Source organism: Oncorhynchus kisutch, linkage group LG2 (assembly GCF_002021735.2).
Source record: "Oncorhynchus kisutch isolate 150728-3 linkage group LG2, Okis_V2, whole genome shotgun sequence".
Taxonomy (NCBI): Eukaryota; Metazoa; Chordata; class Actinopteri; order Salmoniformes; family Salmonidae; genus Oncorhynchus; species Oncorhynchus kisutch.
Window position 1 is genome coordinate 37,595,724 of NC_034175.2, and position 19,822 is coordinate 37,615,545.

The 19,822-nt window shown below is 41.1% G+C and overlaps 1 protein-coding gene across 1 annotated transcript in view; it reads left to right on the forward strand.

Annotated features, from left to right (window-relative positions):
• Positions 1–19,822, forward strand: part of LOC109865560 (inactive dipeptidyl peptidase 10) — a 199,924-nt gene that overhangs the window by 62,566 nt on the left and 117,536 nt on the right. The window contains exons 4-5 of the mRNA XM_020453840.2: positions 13,071–13,165; positions 13,424–13,498. Of these exons, the coding sequence (XP_020309429.1) occupies positions 13,071–13,165; positions 13,424–13,498 (170 nt within the window). The remainder of the gene's footprint in view (positions 1–13,070; positions 13,166–13,423; positions 13,499–19,822) is intronic.

Below are 19,822 nucleotides of genomic sequence, written 5' to 3' on the forward strand. Positions count from 1 at the left end.
GGATTTCTTATAAGGGTCTGGATTAGTCTCCCGCTCCTTGAAAGTGGTAGCTCTACCCTTTAGCTCGATGCTGTTGTTGCCTGTAATCCATGGCTTCTGTTTGGGATATGTACGTACAGTCACTGTGGGGACGACGTTGTCGATGCTCTTGTTGATAAAGCCGATGACTGAGGTGGTGTACTCCTCAATGCCATTGGAACATATTCCAGTCTGTGCTAGCAAAACAGTCCTGTAGCTTAGCATCTGCTTCCTCTGACCACTTTTTTTATTGATCTAGTCACTGGTGCTTCCTGCTTTAATTTTTGCTTTTAAGCAGGAAGCAGGAAGATAGAATTATTGTCAGATTTGCCAAATGGAGGGCGGGGGAGAGTTTGTATGCATCTCTGTTTGTGGAGTAAAGGTTGTGTAGGATTTTTTCCCCTCTGGTTGCACAGGTGACATGCTGGTAAAAATTTGGTAAAACTGATTTGAGTTCGTCTGCATTAAAGTCCCTGGCCGCTAGGAGCACCGCTTCTGGGTGAGTATTTTCTTCTTTGCTTATGGCCTTATAGAGTTGGTTGAGAGTAGTCTTAGTGCCAGCTTTGTTCTGTGTTGTTAAATAGATGGCTAAGAGTTATATAGATGAGAACTCTCTTGGTAGATATTGTAGTCGACAGCTTATCATAAGGCACTCTACCTCAGGCGAGTAACACCTTGAGACTTCTTTAATGTTAGACATCGCGCACCAGCTGTTATTGACAAATAGACACACACCCCCACCCCTCGTCTTACCAGAGGTAGCGTCTCTGTTCTGCCAATGCATGGAAAATGCAGCTTGCTCTAAATGGTTCGTATCTTCGTTCAGCCACATCTCGGTGAAACACAAGAGTTTTTGATGTCCCTTTGGTAGGATAATCTTAATCGTAGGTCATCAATTTTATTTTCCAATGATTGCATGCAGAAGGCTGCCCGATCTGCGACCCCTTTTCCTGTGTCTTTTCTTCACGCAAAAGGCGGGGATCTGTGCCTGTTCCAGTGAAAGCAAGATATCCTTCTCGTCAGACTTGTTAAAAGAAAAAGTTTCTTCCAGTCCGCTGTGAGTAATCGCTGTTCTGATGTTCATAAGTTATTTTCGGTTATAAGAGATTGTAGCAGCAACATTATGTACACAATAAGTTCAAAAATAAGTTACACAAAATGCAAAAAATGAACAAATTAGCACAATTGCTTGGGAGAATGTAAAACGTCAGCCATGTTCTTCGGCGCCATCTTTCTAATGATGATGATGATAATGATGATGATGATGATGATGGTGGTGGTGATAGTTATGTTGGGTGCTATTATATAGAGTTGCTTGACTTGCTACACTTAAGATCATGCACAGCCACAAGCATCTGCGTTGTCTCAGCGTTGATACTGTAGCCAAAACATACAGCAGACAGTGTATGTAAGACAAATAACATCAGATTGCATCAAACAAGATGCATTCTGATTCTATCTCACCGCACAGAAACAAACTTTATGGGATTCAGAAATTGAGTGTATATAGACTCTGACGAAGAGTTCCTTGATACCAGTTCTATCCATTGATTAAGTGCAGTTTATAAAACTTGAATACAATTTTATTTGTCAAGTGTTGAATACAACAGGCGTAAACGTATAAAAAAAACGTGAAAGGCTTACTTAGAAGCCCTTTCCCAACAATGCAGAGTTAAAAAGTAAGAAAAATGTATCCTTGTCTCATCACGCACCAGCGACTCCTGTGGCGGGCCGGGCGCAGTGCACGCTAACCAGGTCGCCAGGTGCACGGTGTTTCCTCCGACACGTTGGTGCGGCTGGCTTCCGTGTTGGATGCGCGCTGTGTTAAGAAGCAGTGCGGCTTGGTTGGGTTGTGTTTCGGAGGACGCATGGCTTTCGACCTTCATCTCTCCCGAGCCCGTACGGGAGTTGTAGCGATGAGACAAGATAGTAACTACTAACAATTGGATACCATGAAATTGGGGAGAAAAGGGGATAAAATCCCCCCCCGCTAGCGCCTTGCACCTTTGACCACAGCACAGCCGTGCTAAAATCACACGGAAGGTATTGTGTTTAATTGTGTATAATTACCCAAATGTTGAACACAACATACTCTATAACAAAACATGAATATTTGTTATCCTGTAAATAAGGAAATGGCAGTTGTGCCCACTAGGATCATGATCTACTGTACCAACATTGTTTTGTTTCACTTTTAATTAGAGGTGGTGCAAGACAATGTTTTTGTCTTGACTATTTACTTTGAGTTTAATTGGAGCCATCTGTTTCAGTTTAACCATTTTGATAGGTACTAAGTTCCTCGACAAGCCTGCCCTGGCTCTTGCCATATTAAGCGAAGAGGTGACCGACCAGGATATAATATTATGGCAATTGTTTTCCCTTTATAATTGTTTTCCTGTTCATTTCATTCTTGTTCAGATATTGAACTGTTCAAATTTTGAAGTGTAGGTGGAAAGAAAGGACATTTTATGAAATATAAACAGAGGAGCTATCTTAACGAAGTAAAATGTTGTATTATAATCAGGTTGTCTGTTATTATAAACCCCAATTAATTTTTGTGCATTATGGATCATTCTTATACATTCCCATGCCCTTATACAGAACCCAGTATAACAAGAGCTATCACAAGGTAGTGCTTTGTCAAAGTCCAATTTAGGAATGGAAGATGGTGTATTGATGACCTTGTTCAGGTTGCTTTGGCTGATGATATAAGACCTGACCTTCCCTTAACTGTAATGAGGACAGAATGTGTGTTTTTTAAGTTTAAACAGATAGTTGATTTGTTTTTGTTGCTTTAGAAAGACCTGATCTTCAATAGACATGTATAACAAGGGTATAATATGTGTGAAAGATAGCAGGCAAAGAGTGTAACCCCCATGTAGGGTCAGAGTACAAGGTATACAGTGGGGCAAAAAAGTATTTAGTCAGCCACCAATTGTGCAAGTTCTCCCTCTTAAAAAGATGAGAGAGGCCTGTCATTTTCATCATAGGTACACTTCAACTATGACAGACATAATGAGAGAGAAAAAATCCAGAAAATCACATTGTAGGACTTTTTATGAATTTATTTGCAAATTATGGTGGAAAATAAGTACTAAATACTTTTTTGCCCCACTGTATGTAGAATGTTAAGCAACCCTCTTCTCTTTCAGTTCTGCCAAAGGTGTTACTCAAGCTGCACTGACCCAGAAAAGCTTTGAGTTCCACAGGGTGAGAGCTAAGTAGCATGGATCCGTGATGCCAAGAGCAAAACAAACTCAACATGAGTGAATCATCATCTGCTTTTAACTTTGGCTTTAATGTTGCTCATAACCAGGGGTTGGAACCAAAATTATTTTCCAATCATTCAGTTCTGATCAGAACCCTTATCTATTTTGTTTCCGTTCCAGTGTTCTGACCAGCATAATAAAGTTCTGAACAGGTTCAAACAAAACAGGTCATGTATTTATTTTTCATTCTTTTTTTACCATGTGAAATCAACATAGTTTTTACATTTAGCTCATGAATTTACTCCACCAATTAGCATGGATAGAGAAGCTTACTATGGAACGAGTAAGGTAGTTGTTTACACATTTTATGGGCAGATAAGTGCAGGTGCAAGATGCGACCAACATTTTACCAGTGGGGAGAGAGCGAGAGAGAGGGGTGGTCATGGATGGGGCTTGGCTTGAATTGCTGAACATCATCACATGTTGTGAATTGCAATGTGTATAGGCTACTAATAGCATCATAATGTTACAGAATTATATACGAGACTTTAGAACAAAAAGTTGTATAAATAACCGGTTCTCAAGATTAGAAAATAATGGTTCTGTTCCGGAACATTAGAGATCACTTTCGTTCCCGGGTCTGTTTCCGTTCCTCAATTAGGAGGCCTCTAGGTCACCAGGCTGCTCGTTATGGCGCACACCTGTCACCATCGTTACGCAAATAATGACACTCACCTGTAGTTCATCACCTCCTTGATTACCTGCCCTTTATATGACACCCTTTGTTTTTTTCCCCAGTCGTCACTTTTTCTGTTTTAGTTTCATGTCTGTGCGTTGTTCGTGTTTCTTGTTTTGTATTATATGTTTTCATATACTGTATTTATTAAATGATTCACTCCCTGAACTTGTTTCCCAACTCCCAGCGCACACGTTACACTCTGCTCATAACCTAGCCACCTAATGCTTTGGAAATGACTGAACTTAAAAATACACGTTTTGGGGCCTTCAAAGTGCTTTAGCAAAGCTTCTGAAGGTGAGTTGCAAGTTACTTAGGGTGAGTTGGTTGCAATGAGGCTTGAGTAACATGCATTTTTCAGAGTACCTTGTCCAAACTGACTGTTACAAAGAAGTAAAAGAGAATATCCCCATTGCTGTATGTTTGCCAACTCAATATTCCATCTTCAGAGCTTTTCTCTCACAGTGGATACCCAGTATGCTGAGCCGCAGGGTCATTTAGCAACAGTGCAAAATCTTAAAATATCCCACAACAGACGCTTGTTGTTCTGATGAATATTTCATATCCACTGTCTAAGTATAACCTGGGTCTCCACTGGAGCCCGGGACACCAGTCTGCACATAGCCATATTCACAACCACTCCACTACAACACCCAGACCTCATTTACCAATGGAGTGTGTTTTCCACTCTCCAACACTCATTAAATGTGTCAACAGAGTGAGGTTTCTGGGTAGCTAATTTAGATATTATTCAGTGATGAGTGGGGTTCTTCTGTGCAGCTAATTCAGATGTTATTCTGTGATAATTGTTACTAATGCCATAGACCTCTTGTAAAGTTGATGATATATGCAGTGTTTATTTCACCAACCATATGGTTTAAGATGGTGGAACACCAGACATACACTACCGTTCAAAAGTTTGGGGTCACTTAGAAATGTCCTTGTTATTGAAAGAAAAGCAAATTTCTTCTGTCCATTAAAATAACATCAAATTGATCAGAAATACAGTGTAGACATTGTTAATATTGTAAATTACTATTGTAGCTGGAAAGGCTGATTTTGTATGGAATATCTGTATAGGCTTACAGAGGCCCATTATCAGCAACCATCACTCCTGTGTTCCAATGGCATGTTATATTAGCTTATCCAAGAAAGTCCTTTGTTTCTGGCCATTTTTAGCCTGTAATCTAACCCACAAAGGCTGATGCTCCAGATACTCAACTAGTCTAAAGAAGGCCAGTTTTATTGCTTCTTTAAGCAGAACAGTTTTCAGCTATGCTAACATAATTGTAAAAGGGTTTTCTAATGATCAATTAGCCTTTTCAAATGATACACTTGCATTAGCTAACACAACGTGCCATTGGAACACAGGAGTGATGGTTTCTGATAATGGGCTTACAGCTCCAATAGTCATTAACAATGTCTAGACTGTATTTCTGATCAATTTGATATTATTTTAATGGACAAAAAAATGTGATTTTCTTTAAAAAACAAGGACATTTCTAAGTGACCCCAAACCTTTGAACGGTAGTGTACCTATCATGGGTCCTGATGAGAAATGGATAAAATTGCACATATCTTCTTGGCCGTCTGTCTTTGTCAGCTGTGATATGTGTAGATTTATGGGGACGCTAATTGCTCCGGAAATCCAAAGTTAGATTCACTGAGGCGACTGCAGCAGGCTGATTCAAGGTCTTTGACACTCACGGTGATCAATGAACTCTCTTGACGTTCCATGATACTTTTATTCAGTAGCAGAAGCACATGCTAATGCAAGTTAAGAAACAGCTTGAACACTGTGGACTATACATGCCCTCTTTTTACAGCAAACTGACGAGTAGTGCTGTCGCAATGTCTTCTGCACATTGTGTAACATGCCTCTCCATAAGACATGTGGTGCACACTGTAGAGAGCACTGTGGACTTGGGCACTGTTTATTCTTTGCCAAGTAAGCTCCAAATTTGACCCGGTTCTGACCATTTTTGAGAACCTTAGAGATCGGTGCTACAGCATTCATCTGTTACATAACCTTGGATTAAATAATACAGTTGTGTGTTGCATATTTCGTTGTCCAGTGTTCTCCCTTGGCCCTGAGCCTCTGCACTCCTAGTGTATTAACAACCATTACCTGCGAAACCTGATCTGCCAAATGCCAATTGAATCCCCGATGCTTTCAGTCATAGAGAAAGAGAGAAAGTGTAAGCGGGTTGTGTTCATGATCTTTTCTTGTACTGTGGCCAGTCCTTAAGAAAACCTAAGTAACACAATAAAAAAAACATCAAAATATGTCTGTTTAATTTATAGATATCAGATATTTAGCATGGGCTACATCTCAATCCACCGAATCTGCTTATGTCGGCCTTCCGCACCTGTGGTGGAAGGTGGCCGAGCTACATTGGTTTGTCAGATCATGAGACATCCCAAAAATCGTTCTTGCTCTACGGCCCCCACAAGTGGTACGGGGCTCATCTGAAAGGTTACCTATACAAACTAATGGAAGTATGGAGGCCGTTAAAATAAGGTTAAATATATGTCCAAAACAACAAAAATATTTCCTGAGCTTTCTTAAAAACTACATGGACAACTGTATGTGGACACCCCTTCAAATTAGTGGATTCGGCTATTTCAGTTACACCCGTTGCTGAGGTGTATAGAATCGAAAACACACAGCCATGCGATCTCCATAAACAAACTTTTGCAGTAGAATGGCCCGTACCAAAGAGCTCAGTGACTTTCATTGTGGTACTGTCATAGGATGCCACCTTTCCCACAAATCCTTTCGTCAACTTTCTGCCCTGCTAGAGCTGCTCCAGTCAACAGTAAGGGCTGTTATTGTGAAGTGGAAACATCTAGGAGCAACAACAGCTCAGCCGTGAAGTGGTAGTCCACACAATCTCACAGAACGCTGAGTGCTGAAGTGCGTAGCACCTAAAAATCGTCTGACCTCGGTTGAAACACTCAGTACCGAGTTCCAAACTAGCTCTGGAAGCAACGTCAGCAAAATAGCTGTTCAACAGCACTATAACTGTTCGTCGGGATCTTCATGAAATGGGTTCCCATGGCCGAGCAGCCGCACACAATCTAAGATCACCTATAGTGCATTCTGAATGTATTCAGACCCTTTGACTTTTTCTACATTTTGTTTCGTTACAGCTTTATTCTAAAAATGGATTTAAAAAAAAATCCTCATCAAAGTACAGACAATACCCCATAATGTGTATGGAAATGTATTAAAAATGTAAACAGAAAAAACTTTATTTACATAAGTTTTCCGACCATTTGCTATTAGACTCGAAATTGAGTTCAGGTGCATCCTGTTTCCATTGATCATCCTTGAGATGTTTCTACAACTTAATTGGAGTCCACCTGTTTTAAATTCAATTTGATTGGACATGAAAGGCATACACCTGTCTATATAAGGTCCGAAAGTTCACAATGCATGACAGAGCAAAAACCAAGCCATGAGGTCGAAGAAATTGTGCGTAGAGCTCCAAGACAGGATTGTGTCAAGGACAGGATATGGGGAAGGGTACCAAAGGATTTCTGCATCAGTGAAGGTCCCCAAGAACACAGTGGCCTCCATCATTCTTAAATGGAAGAAGTTTGGAACCACCAAGACTCTTCCTAAAGCTGGCCGCCCAGCCAAGCTGAGCAATAGGGGGAGAAGGGAGGTGACCAAGAACCCGATGGTCAGTTTGACAGAGCTCCAGAGTTCCTCTGTGGAGATGGGAGAACCTTCCACAAAGACAATCATCTCTGGAGCACTCCACCAATCAGGCCTTTATGGTAGAGTGGCCAAACGAAAGCCACTCCTTAGTAAAAGGCACATGACACTTGGAGTTTGCCAAAAGGTACCTAAAGGACTCTTGAGACCATGAGAATCAAGATACTCTGGTCTGATGAAACCAAGATTGAACTTTTTGACCTGAATGCCAGTCTGCGGGAAACCTAACTCTATCGCTACGTTGAAGCATGGTGATGGCACCATCATGCTGTGGTGATGTTTTTCAGCGGTAGTGACTGGGAGGTTAGTCAGGATGGAGGGAAAGATGAACGAAGACGTATTTGATGAAAACCTGCTCCAGAGCAATCAGGACCTCAGACTGGGGCAAAGGTTCACCTTCCAACAGGACAATGATCCCAAGCACACAGCCAAGACAACACAGGAGTATTCAATGTACTAAAGTACTAAAGACAAAATTCTACATTTTATATTTTTTCATACCTAAAAATTCAAATCAAATAACTAAATCATCTATGGTATGACCATCTTAAAACAATTCCATATGTTAGCTTAGTACCCTCCAAATTTCACTATGTCTGGTGAGGATGTCTGGTGAGGAAGCGCATAGCTCTCATAACCCCTCAATCACATCTATTTCGAATAGGAGCCCTTTCCATTACAGCCCTTTCCATTACAATCTGACTAATGACATCTGTGTGATGACTTCACAACTCTTGTCCATTATAATTACCTGTTTCTCAGCTGTTTGACGAAGATAGGAGAAGGAATATGGTGCATTGACATGATAGGTCATTCAATTGGGATTCTTTGTAAACATATTGGTGTGACTCATGTAGAAAATGGCCGGGATTCAATCAAAGTTGCGTTGTCGACAAGTGCATAACGCTTGACATTTGAGGTCATTTTCAATTGAGCCGACATCTACAGCATTTTCTGTGAATGTAAGCTCTGCGACCGTCAGCAAAATTGCCTTTAGAAGGCGCAAGGTCGGGAGGCAATAACATGCGTCTGTTTAAATCCAGGACAATGTTTCAGACAGGTAAGATCAACACAGATATTGGTCACATAATGCATGTATGACTGCATTTGAATGACATTAGTGCTGTGTGTATTCTATAGCAGTAGGCAAGTCATCGCTCAAAGAAAACGATCCAGACTTTGGTAGCGCCAGTATAGGGATCACATTATTGGCACTGATTTGCAGTATACATTGCTAATTAGGACTTTATTAGGAATTATTAGTCATTCATTAGGCATTATTGGCTAATACCTGACTAAGCCACCATTATCTACTTATATAAACATGTACAGTGCCTTCAGAAAGTATTCACACCCTTTGACTTTTTCCACATTTGGTTCTGTTACAGCCTGAATTTTGAGTCACTGGTCTACACACGATACCCCATAATTTCAAAGTGGAATTGTGTATTTCGATTTTGTTTTTTTACAATAAATGAAAAATGAAAAGCTGAAATGTCTTCAACTCAATAAGTATCCAACCCCTTTGTTATGACAAGTCTAAATAAGTTCAGCAGTAAAAATGTGCTTAACAAGTCACATAATTGGTTGGAGCACGGACTGTGTGCAATAATAGTGTTTAGCATGATTTTTGAATGACTACCTCATCTCTGTAGTCTACACATACAATTATCTGTAAGGGCCCTCAGTCCAGCAGTGAATGTCAAACACAGATTGGTAGATGGGTAAAAAAAAAAGCAGTTTAAATATCCCTTTGAGCATGGTGTTGATTATATTTTGATGGTGTATACACCAATACACCCAGTCACTACACATATAAAGGTGTCCTTCCTAACAATGGTGACTTTAAAACATTTACAAAGTGGTCAAGTTACAGTTTTGACTTAAATCTGCGTGAAAATCTATGGCAAGACCTGGAAATGGTTGTCTAGCAATGATCAACAACCAATTTGACAGAGCTTGAAGAATTTTGAAAATAATTATGGGGCAAATGTTGCACAGTTGAGGTGTGGAAGGCTCTTAGAGACCCAGAAAGACTCACACTTGTAATTGCTGCCAAAGATGATTCTAACATGTATTGACTCAGGGGGTTGAATAGTTATCTAACCAGGAAATATTAGTGGTTTAAAAAAATATATATATATTTTTTTTTTACAAATGTTATAATTTTTTTCCACTTTGACATTCCAGGCTATTTTGTGTAGATATTTGACAAGAAAATTACAATTACATCCATTTTAATCCCACTTTGTAACACAACAAAATGTGGAGAAAAAAAGTCAAGGGGTGTGAATACTTTTTGAAGGCACTGCATGAAACTCAAATTCATGTGTCTTGACCATGTCCATGAAGTCTTATGAAAGTCACAATTATAAGATTGAGTAATGTTTTAAGTTGAAATGGAGGGACACTGCACCCCTGACTGAGTCTGGCTGCATGTTCCACACCCGGGGCGTAGCCCTGCTAAAAGCCTTGTCTGTCTCCCATGGTTTTGAGTTTAGTTAAGTTTCCAGAGGGCTGCTGGAGGGAGATTGAGCTGGAGCTTGAGGATGGTAGGGTGTGAGGGCAGGGTAAACCACCAGCCCAACCCTACACTGGGGATTTTCAGACCAGTAGAAGGACCAGAGTTATTTATTATTCAACATTTTACAGACGTAGTATATTACTTATACATTAGAGTCTTAGCTTGTAGTTTCCAGCGTGGAATCTTCCATTATTTAACCCTTGAAACTAGGGGGCACTGTTTTGAAAGCTCTGCGTTCCGATGCGTCCCTATTGAGCAGTGAATGGGATATCAACCAGATTCCTTTTTCTACGTATTCCCCAAGGTGTCTACAGCATTTTGATGTATTTTCACACCTTTATGTTGAAGCTGAGTGAGTGCCGGCTGAGTGCTCTCAGAGTAATTATTGCGTAATAGACAGAGGTAGCAATTTTTCCTCCCAGTCTTACTGAAAATACAGCTGTCCCGGTTGATATATTATCGAATAGATATTTGAAAAACACCTTGAGGGATGATTATAAACAACGTTTGCCATGTTTCTGACGATATTATGGAGCTAATTTGGAATATTTTTCGGCGTTGTCGTGACCGCAATTTCTGGTCGAATTCTCAGCCAAACGTGAAGAGCTATTTAGGCTACAAAAATAATCTTTATGGAAAAAAGGAACATTTGCTATCTAACTGGGAGTCTCGTGAGTGAAAACATCCGCAGCTCATCAAAGGTAAACTATTTAATTTGTTTGATTTTCTGATTTTCGTCACCAGGTTGCCTGCTGCTAGCTAGGAATAATGCTATGCTAGGCTATCGATAAATGTACACAAATGTTGTCTTGCTTTGGCTGTAAAGCATAATTTCAAAATCTGAGATGATAGGGCGATTAACAAAAGACTAAGCTGTGTTTCAATATATTTCACTTGTGATTTCATGAATATGATTATTTTCTAGTAATATTTTTTGTCCGTTGTGTTATGCTAATTAGTGTCAGTTGATGACAATTCTCCCGGATCCGGGAGCGGTAGTTCCAAGAGCAAACAAGCACAGCACGGAGACCATGACTATCAGTGTCTGGCACTTTTATCTGTCAATATATTCAACATCATCTCACCCCTATCTCATTTAAATTCCAAATGAAAGGTTAGGGTAACAGCTCCCAAAGTAGCCTAATGCACAATAACTAACAGTTATTGTGATAAAGTCCAAATTTGTGCTACATCCTACATGAGTGTGTCCAACTTTATCTGCGTCACAGGCTCCTAGCCAGAGATTTTTATTTCAATGACAGATTATTCTTGAATTTGTGGTGCATGCAGAAGCCAAGGTGACCGGAGCATCTACAGCAGGATGATAACATTCAGATCGTGGATGGGTTCTGCTCCTGTTTTGTCAGTGGGCCAGCCAGCTCTAAACTGCTGTTCTTTTGAAATGCCAAGAGTATTCCTGAGGGTACGCTGCTCTGTCCAAACTCATGGTTGGCATCTGTTTTGGGTGAGACACTGTTTGCAAGGACGGATCTGTTTACTTCTAAAGCTACTTCATTACCATGCCAAACATTGACCTTCACACAGACACAGACACAGACGCATGTACACCCAGACACGCATGCGCACACACAGATCCAGACACACTGACACGTGTGTGTGCATGCACATATGCAAACACACTGACAAACACACTGACACAGACACACACACTCACGTCTCATGCTCATTTTCCGACACAGATGTTGTGCCTTAATGATGATGCTTGAGAAACACAGCATTCCCTAAGTGATTACAACACTCCAAAATATATAAATATAAACAAACACTCAAACTCTGATAAAAAACGTTGTACTGTAGGGGGTTAATTTTGGCATTTGGTTTTTGAATGTCCTTATTTATATGGTAAACACCAGTATTTTGACCAGTGGATTTGTGGCATCAGATTACTTGTCTTCGATGATGACATTTATGTCTGTGATAGGCACACACAGGTTATGACAGGTACAAATGTATGGGGTGGGATAGGGCCGTGAGAGCCCCATCACTCATCAATCAAACCCATAGTAACTATAGCACGATGACAGGGCCCTGATTGGCTGGGAATGAGAAAATGTTTGACGGACAATTGAGAAAGTTGAGTAATAGCTGATCGCCTCCTACTGTAGGATTCCAATATCTGCCTGGGTTGCCAGGTCTTCTGGGGTTGCCATGTCAGGTGCATAACTGCCCTCTCCTTTGACAGAGATGGATAACGTAATTTACATGTCCCCGCTTGTTTCCACACAGAGCTTTATGGACTCATCTATGAGTTAGTGATTATAAGGGTAGCAATGCATGGTTTCATTTGATCACAGTGTGTGTGTATTTGTATTCCTGTGACCTGCCATTTGCCGTACTCCCTTGCTGGATGAAATTTCAGGGACATGTCTGCACATCACACAGCAAACAAAGCTGTGGATCCAACAACTAGCACACAGGACAAAGAACATGCAGGTTTAGTAGAAAATGAAAACTCAAGGTGGCTCTTTATTTGTGTTTCTGTACACCAATTAAATTATTATTTGGCTTCATCACAGTGCAGTCACGCTCAAATGCATATGAAGGGAGTCGGTGCCGTCATGTTACTATTGTTTTTTGATTTTCCAGACACAATGATGTGACAAGGTACTGGCCGTTCTCTCTTTTCTATGTTGAAGAAAACAAGGACATGGGGATAGAATGGAAACTTCCATTGTCAAAGTGTCAGTGCAAAACCAGTTCTAGTTTTGACAGAAGGCCTTGTGTTCAAAACGGCAACAAAGGCCTCCATACCCCCTTCTCTGTTTTTCTTAGTAGAAAAACTAATGAAGAATTGTTTCACCAGGACTTGTTTTTTCTTCTTTATTTCTCCTTTCACAGACTCAGAAGTCATCTATAGGAATCGCGATGGCCACGTCATCAAGTTTAACATCCTCACCAATGAGACTGATATTGTACTGACAAACACAACGTTCGTAAGTGCAAACCCTTTACCATCTGAAAATGCATGCACACGCAGACACTGACACACAAGCATATAAGTCAAATGTATTTCTAAAGCCCTTTTTACATCAGCCGATGTCACAAAGTGCTATACAGAAAACCAGCCTAAAACCCAAAACAGCAAGCAATGCAGATGTAGAAGCACATATATCACTCAAACTGACATGTCAGCAAACTGATATAGTATGCACGCTTAAAAGTGCATACTTTCTGTCTTTTTTGTCTTCTAGGTCAATTTCAACGTTGCAAAGTACTCTGTTTCCCCGGACTTGAAATATGTGCTCTTTGCCTATGATGTTAAACAGGTAAGCTCCTCTTACTTTCCCGCTCTCGCTCTAGTTTTTTGTCCTGCTGTTGTGAAAAAGTCGCATACCCTCATTATTCATAAAATATGAAAAGTAATTGCTTTTGCAGATAATTGGACTGGTAGAGTAGCCTACAGTACAAAACACAATTATGCTCGCTCTCTTCCTCTTTCTCACTCTCTCTCTCTCTGCCATACGCTCTGTCTCTCACACATTCTGGAACACACTCTAACTCCATCAAATCAACAAACTCAATCTTAAATATATGCATACTAGAGTACCATACAAGCTTGTGCACTACAAGACACACATCTTGAAGTCATCCAACTATACAGTGGGACTGTTGACCAAACACCCACACCATTCCGTGTGTACAGGGGCGGACTGGCCATCTGGCATTTGGGCAAACAAATTATGGGCTGGTCCATTTTTAGCCTCAATGAAAAAAATGAGCTAGCGTGGGGGCCTCAAGACTGTAAACACCAATGTGCTGTCATTACTCGGAACTTTTGAGGAAACCCATTACGCTTAATATATCTGAATACAGTTACTTAAAGTGATGTTGTAGTTATTACTCAAACCGATGGAGTCACTGTGACTCTGTAAGGGGTCTGGATTTGAATTGTATCAGCACGAAGCCATGCCTCCAAATCTCATTTCGAAGTGTGCCTTGTCTTTTCGAGTGAATTGTAGAGTCACCACCCACGACTGTATTTGTTAGTGACAAAGACATAGTTGTTGAATTCAAACATTTTCAGTCCTTTGACCAAGTGAGTTCCTAGGAAAATATTATCATTATAATTGTGTTCTTTATGACAATACGTTACATATCTCATCAGGCTTTATTCTGAGGCCTAGCTTTACCCTAATACAGTAGCCTGAAACTCATGGTTTACAGGCCACATCAGGCCTGCAAGTAGGGTTGGAAAATAAACATAAAAAATATCCTGGTTGAAGGATTTCCAGTAATCTTCCAACTGGGATACTGGAAAACATGGGAAATTTACCAGAATTTTGCATCCCTACTTGCAAATCACATTATTTTGGCTTGCAAAGTGATGTGTGATTCCTATCGGAATCCAGCTAGTTAGGATACCCAACAGTTGGAATTTATATTCACCCGCAATCTACATTCATTATGACTGCCAGGTTTAGGATTAGTGTGAGGAGACGACCTAAGCCAATTAAACTGGAACAAACATTTCAGTAACTGGTGCAAAACGTATTACTAAATGATTGGATTCGTTTTCTTTGTGTAGCATAAGATAAATCAATCAATAACTCAATAGACATGCAAAAACACAGATATTATTATTATTTTTTTTATCTACCTCCAGTAGAGTAAGCTGAGTAAAAATTTTGTTTTTTTATCATAACTTAAAAACATTTCGTTGATGTGACTGAGCCGGTATTTACAGTATAATTCATGGTGCTCGGGGGCGGAACGACAAGTGATAAAACATTTAGTTGCTGGCAATTAACAGGTCACGTTCATTAATTAATATAGCAGTGGCCCTGTTTCCATCAGAAATCTGTAGATGCGAAATTAGATATGCAAATTACACCCTCTACTCTGGAAGGGATCAACTATGAGGATTACCGACAATGAGATTAATCTTAATGTATTTGCATATTTCCCGTGATTCTTGTGCGGGCTAAAAAAATAACTTCAGTTCACTGTGCAATCCCTTTCTTTTGCCGTGCAGTGTTATATTGTATGCTGTAGAGGGACAAGCTCAGAATTGATTGTGAAAGATATGTAAAGAGGCTGTCATTTGTTCATTATATAATTCTATGTTCAGAACCCCTTTGGGCGTCTGCTGTATGAAAACAACTTCTGGACCCTTGGGAAATTGTTTAGTTGAGCAAACAGGGCAATACACGTGGTACAGCATGTTGGAATGAAAAGGAAGCACGGAATAATGTTGTGGCATTTGAACAAGTATGTCCACCATCAACAACAAACTAATCTTCATTAGATGCAAGAGATCATGTATGTTATCACTCTTCAAAAGTAATCTATGCTGACTGTTAATAACTACAAAATGTGTTATATACATCAATTCTCCAAATTATTTTCACCAGTGTAGAGGGAAGTTGTTGACCGAGTGCATTGAGGACATCTCTGGTAGTCTCACCTAGCCTGAGGATTACATGCCATTATCTCATTACTGAGGTATCCGAGAGCGATTAAACTTGATAAACACTCATAATCTCTGTGTATATTTGTCAATTATGATAATAGGCTCTGTTTTCTATGCTGGTAAACATCTTGTAATGCTCTTGCATCTTGTAAATCCTCTAGTCAAGTCTATGTTGATCCAGTGCCTTGTGTTTGCAATGAAAATTTGCTAATAGATTCAAGCTAATCAGGTTGGAGTGGGTGGAGTACCTCACCAAACAAAGGTGTATAAACAGGATTCATGTTTAGCCGTGGAGTATAATAATGAAGTCCATTGTTTACTTGACATGACGTAGATGATATGCTATTTGGGTGTCCTCTACAATTATTAAATCGCTCTGTAAGGAAATTGTGTTTTATTTTGTTTGGGGGCAGATCTAAGTCAAATGGACAACTGCACAATTATTTTGTCTCACATTGTTAAACCACAAATAGCCTATCACATCGCAATTGTATTTCTGACATTTTGGTGAGGGAAATAGATTAAGAATTCAGTTGCTTTGCAAGGAGAAAACTATTTATGTCAGATACGTCCTCGTGATGGATAAAATATTGGCTAACATTGATGAAGTAGTCTTTGGCTCGCTTCCTTCAAATGAACAAAGGATGGACACGTAGTTCCTACCTTGCATAATCCCAAAATGCTGATATCCAAACAAATAAGCCTGGCGGGAATCAAAGATGTGATGGAAAGGAAGACTTCTGACGAGGAGTCGCAAGGATCGGACGTGGTACGTGTTCATGACGATATTTATTCAACTCAGAACACTAAAACAAAAATAACAACGAGAATGACACAAAACGAAACAGTCCTGTCTGGTGACATACACCCACGAAACACAAGTGGGAAAAGGCTACCTAAGTATGATTCTCACTCAGAGCCAACTAACGACACCTGCCTCTGATTGAGAACCATACCAGGCCAAATGCAAAAACACAACATAGAAAACGGAACATAGACAACCCACCCAACTCACGCCCTGACCATACTAAAACAAAGACATAACAAAGGAACTAAGGTCAGGAGATTCCGGCAGCAGTGGACAGGCAGGAGACTCCGGCAGCTCCGGACAGACGGGAGACTCCGGCAGCTCCGGACAGACGGGAGACTCCGGCAGCTCCGGACAGACGGGAGACTCCGGCCGCTTCGCAGCTATGTACTGCACCGGGCTATGCATGCGCACCGGGGACACTGTGCGCCTCACGACATAACATGGTGGGACCCTCTCTCTCCACGGTATGCACGGGGAGTTGGCTCAGGTCTCCTACCTGACTTAGCCACACTCCGCGTGTGCCTCCCCCCAATACATTTTTGGGGCTGCCTCTCGGGCTTCCAACCGCGAGGCCGTGCTGCCTCCTCATACCGCCGCCTCTCCGCTTTCGCTGCCTCCAGCTCGGCCTTGGGACGGCGATATTCTCCAGCCTGTGCCCAGGGTCCCTTGCCGTCCAGAATCTCCTCCCATGTCCAGGAGTCCTGCGATCGCTGCTGCTGCTGCTGCCCGTTACCACGCTGCTTGGTCCTTTGGTGGTGGGTGTTTCTGTAACGCTCGTCCTCTTCTTCTGACGAGGAGTCACAAGGATCGGACCAAAGTGCAGCGTGTTCATGACGATATTTATTCAACTCAGAACACTAAAACAAAAATAACAACGAGAATGATACGAAACGAAACAGTCCTGTCTGGTGACATACACAAAGACAGAAAATAAACACCCACGAAACACAAGTGAGAAAAGGCTACCTAAGTATGATTCTCAATCACTGCCAACTAACGGCACCTGCCTCTTTTTGAGAACCATAGCAGGCCAAACGCAAAAACACAACATAGAAAACGGAACATAGACAACCCACCCAACTCACACTCTGACCATACTAAAACAAAGACATAACAAAGGAACTAAGGTCAGAACGTGACAGGAAGAAGGATAATCTATGAGAGCTATCTCATCAGGACCATTCGGGGGTCACGGGAACCCAAATAGTCCAATGGTGTGTGATTTAACAGGCCAAAAGCAGCACCTGGGGCCATAAACACTGTTATCACCGTATCCATATTCCCAAGACCTCTAAATTGGTCTAGATTGGGTAGACCTTCGAGACTGAAGGGCCTTTACAGTGCTGGCACCTTGAGGGCCCATGTTATTATAGTACATCTGAGGGAGCCAATGTGCTGTGAGGGCCCAGAATTGCTATGGTAACCTGAGGGACCCATTTTGACTGCTGTACTGAGAGGGTCGCAGTGATCCTGTCATCCACACTGGGCAAACATTGTGCACAAAATATGACAAGTTAGCAAAAAATTATATGACACCGGTAGATTCAGGGATCAATTTGCTTTGATCCTCTTAGGGGTTCAGATGGCTCTTACGTTCCTTGCACAAAATCTTCTGGAGTGGCTTATAGCCTAAAATAATTCCCAACCTGGGGAGGTTTCTTCTTTCCTACCCTTCGCTTACAAATGGATCGATCCCAGTGGGGCTGGAGTGACAATTTAACTTGTTTTGGGGTGACCGTGCTGGGAAACTGCTTCACGGGTTCTCTCTGCTCTGTTGGTCCTAGGAGTTGCTTAAGTTTCTTTGCTGTATTTGATTAAGGCTCCTCTGTAACCCTTTCAGTACAGCTTGAGCAAAGTTGTGCATTAAGTGTGGTCATGTTCGAATAAGGGGAGTAAACTAGGCCTTTATTTTCTCAATGCAGACAAGGCACTTGTTCTGTAGACAGAACATTAGTAGGGCTGGGATGATAGCAGTATCGCAATACTCATTAGTATCGTGGGAAGGAAACAAAACACAATCCGGATTTAACTTCTTTAGGAAAACAGCCCTAATGTTGGAAACAAACATCATTATGTTGTCACCCAGAGTCACATTTATTTATTTTCCAAGCTATAGGAAACAATATTTTGCGTACAGCAGGTACGCTTCGTGTTTAAATTTTTGACATGGAAAACATATTGTGATACAGGTATCGCCACAGACCAAATGATTAGATACAGCAACAAACATTCACATGGAATTTCTACTATTCTACTGTATAACACAGTAAATAATGGTATTAAACATGTTAATTACTATGTGAGAAAATTCACATGTACAAGCAGACCCCAAAAATTTAGGTGACAAAACAATTTTGTATCATATTTTACCCAGAGGCTGAAAGCACCCATTGTAAACCTTGCCATGCATTGCTCCATTAACTGGTCCACTGTACTCTTCTCTTAGGCAGTATAGAAGACCACCTAAACCTGTTGTGAGCCAGTCTGCATATTTAATAGTTTGTTTTCATCTGTGGCTCCCAATCTCTCCCTGGCATGCCTCACACACTGCCAGAGATGAGGAGATCTCTGGGTAATATCCAGAAGTGTGATCTTCCAAACCTCTCCCATAAACCAGGAGAATCCATATTTTCATTTGATTCAATCCGATTTGTATATGTATTAGGGGAGGACGGAGCGGGCGATTCACCTTGACTGTGGAATAGGAAGGAAGTAAAGGATGGTCGGTGTGTGGAAAATGTAATCATCAGATGATATTTGAAATTGTCACGCCCTAACCATAGAGAGCCCTCTGGGTTCTCTAAGATGTATAGGTCAGAGCGTGACTAGGAGGGTTTCTAGCGTTTCCATTTCTATGTTGGTATTTGTATGTTTCCCAATTAGAGGCAGCTTGTCTCTAATTGGGGATCATATTTAAGTTGCCCATTGTTCCCCCCTGTGTTGTGGGATATTGTTTTCAGTTAGTGCCTTAGTGCGCTCTGTACTGGATGTTCGTTGTTTCTTTGTTGTTTATTTTGAAATAAAATATGTGGAACTATAAGCACGCTGAGCTTTGGTCCGCTCCATTCGACGATCGTGACAGAATATCACACCAACAAAGGACCAAGCAGCGTGTTATGGAGGTAAAGGAGTTTTGGACATGGGAGGTAATCCTAGGAGGATGCGAGACCCTTCCTTTGAGGGAATCGCCAAGGAAGATGGAAGGACAGCGACAACGCCGGGGTCCGAGGCCACAGAAACCCCAATATCTTTGGGGGAGGGGGCACAAGGGGTGGTCGGCTGAGTAGAGGATAGAGTCAAAGACCGTTGGGGAGGCGATGGAGCTGTTGGAGAAGAGAGAAAGGAGAGAAGTGTTAGTTAGGTGTGTTC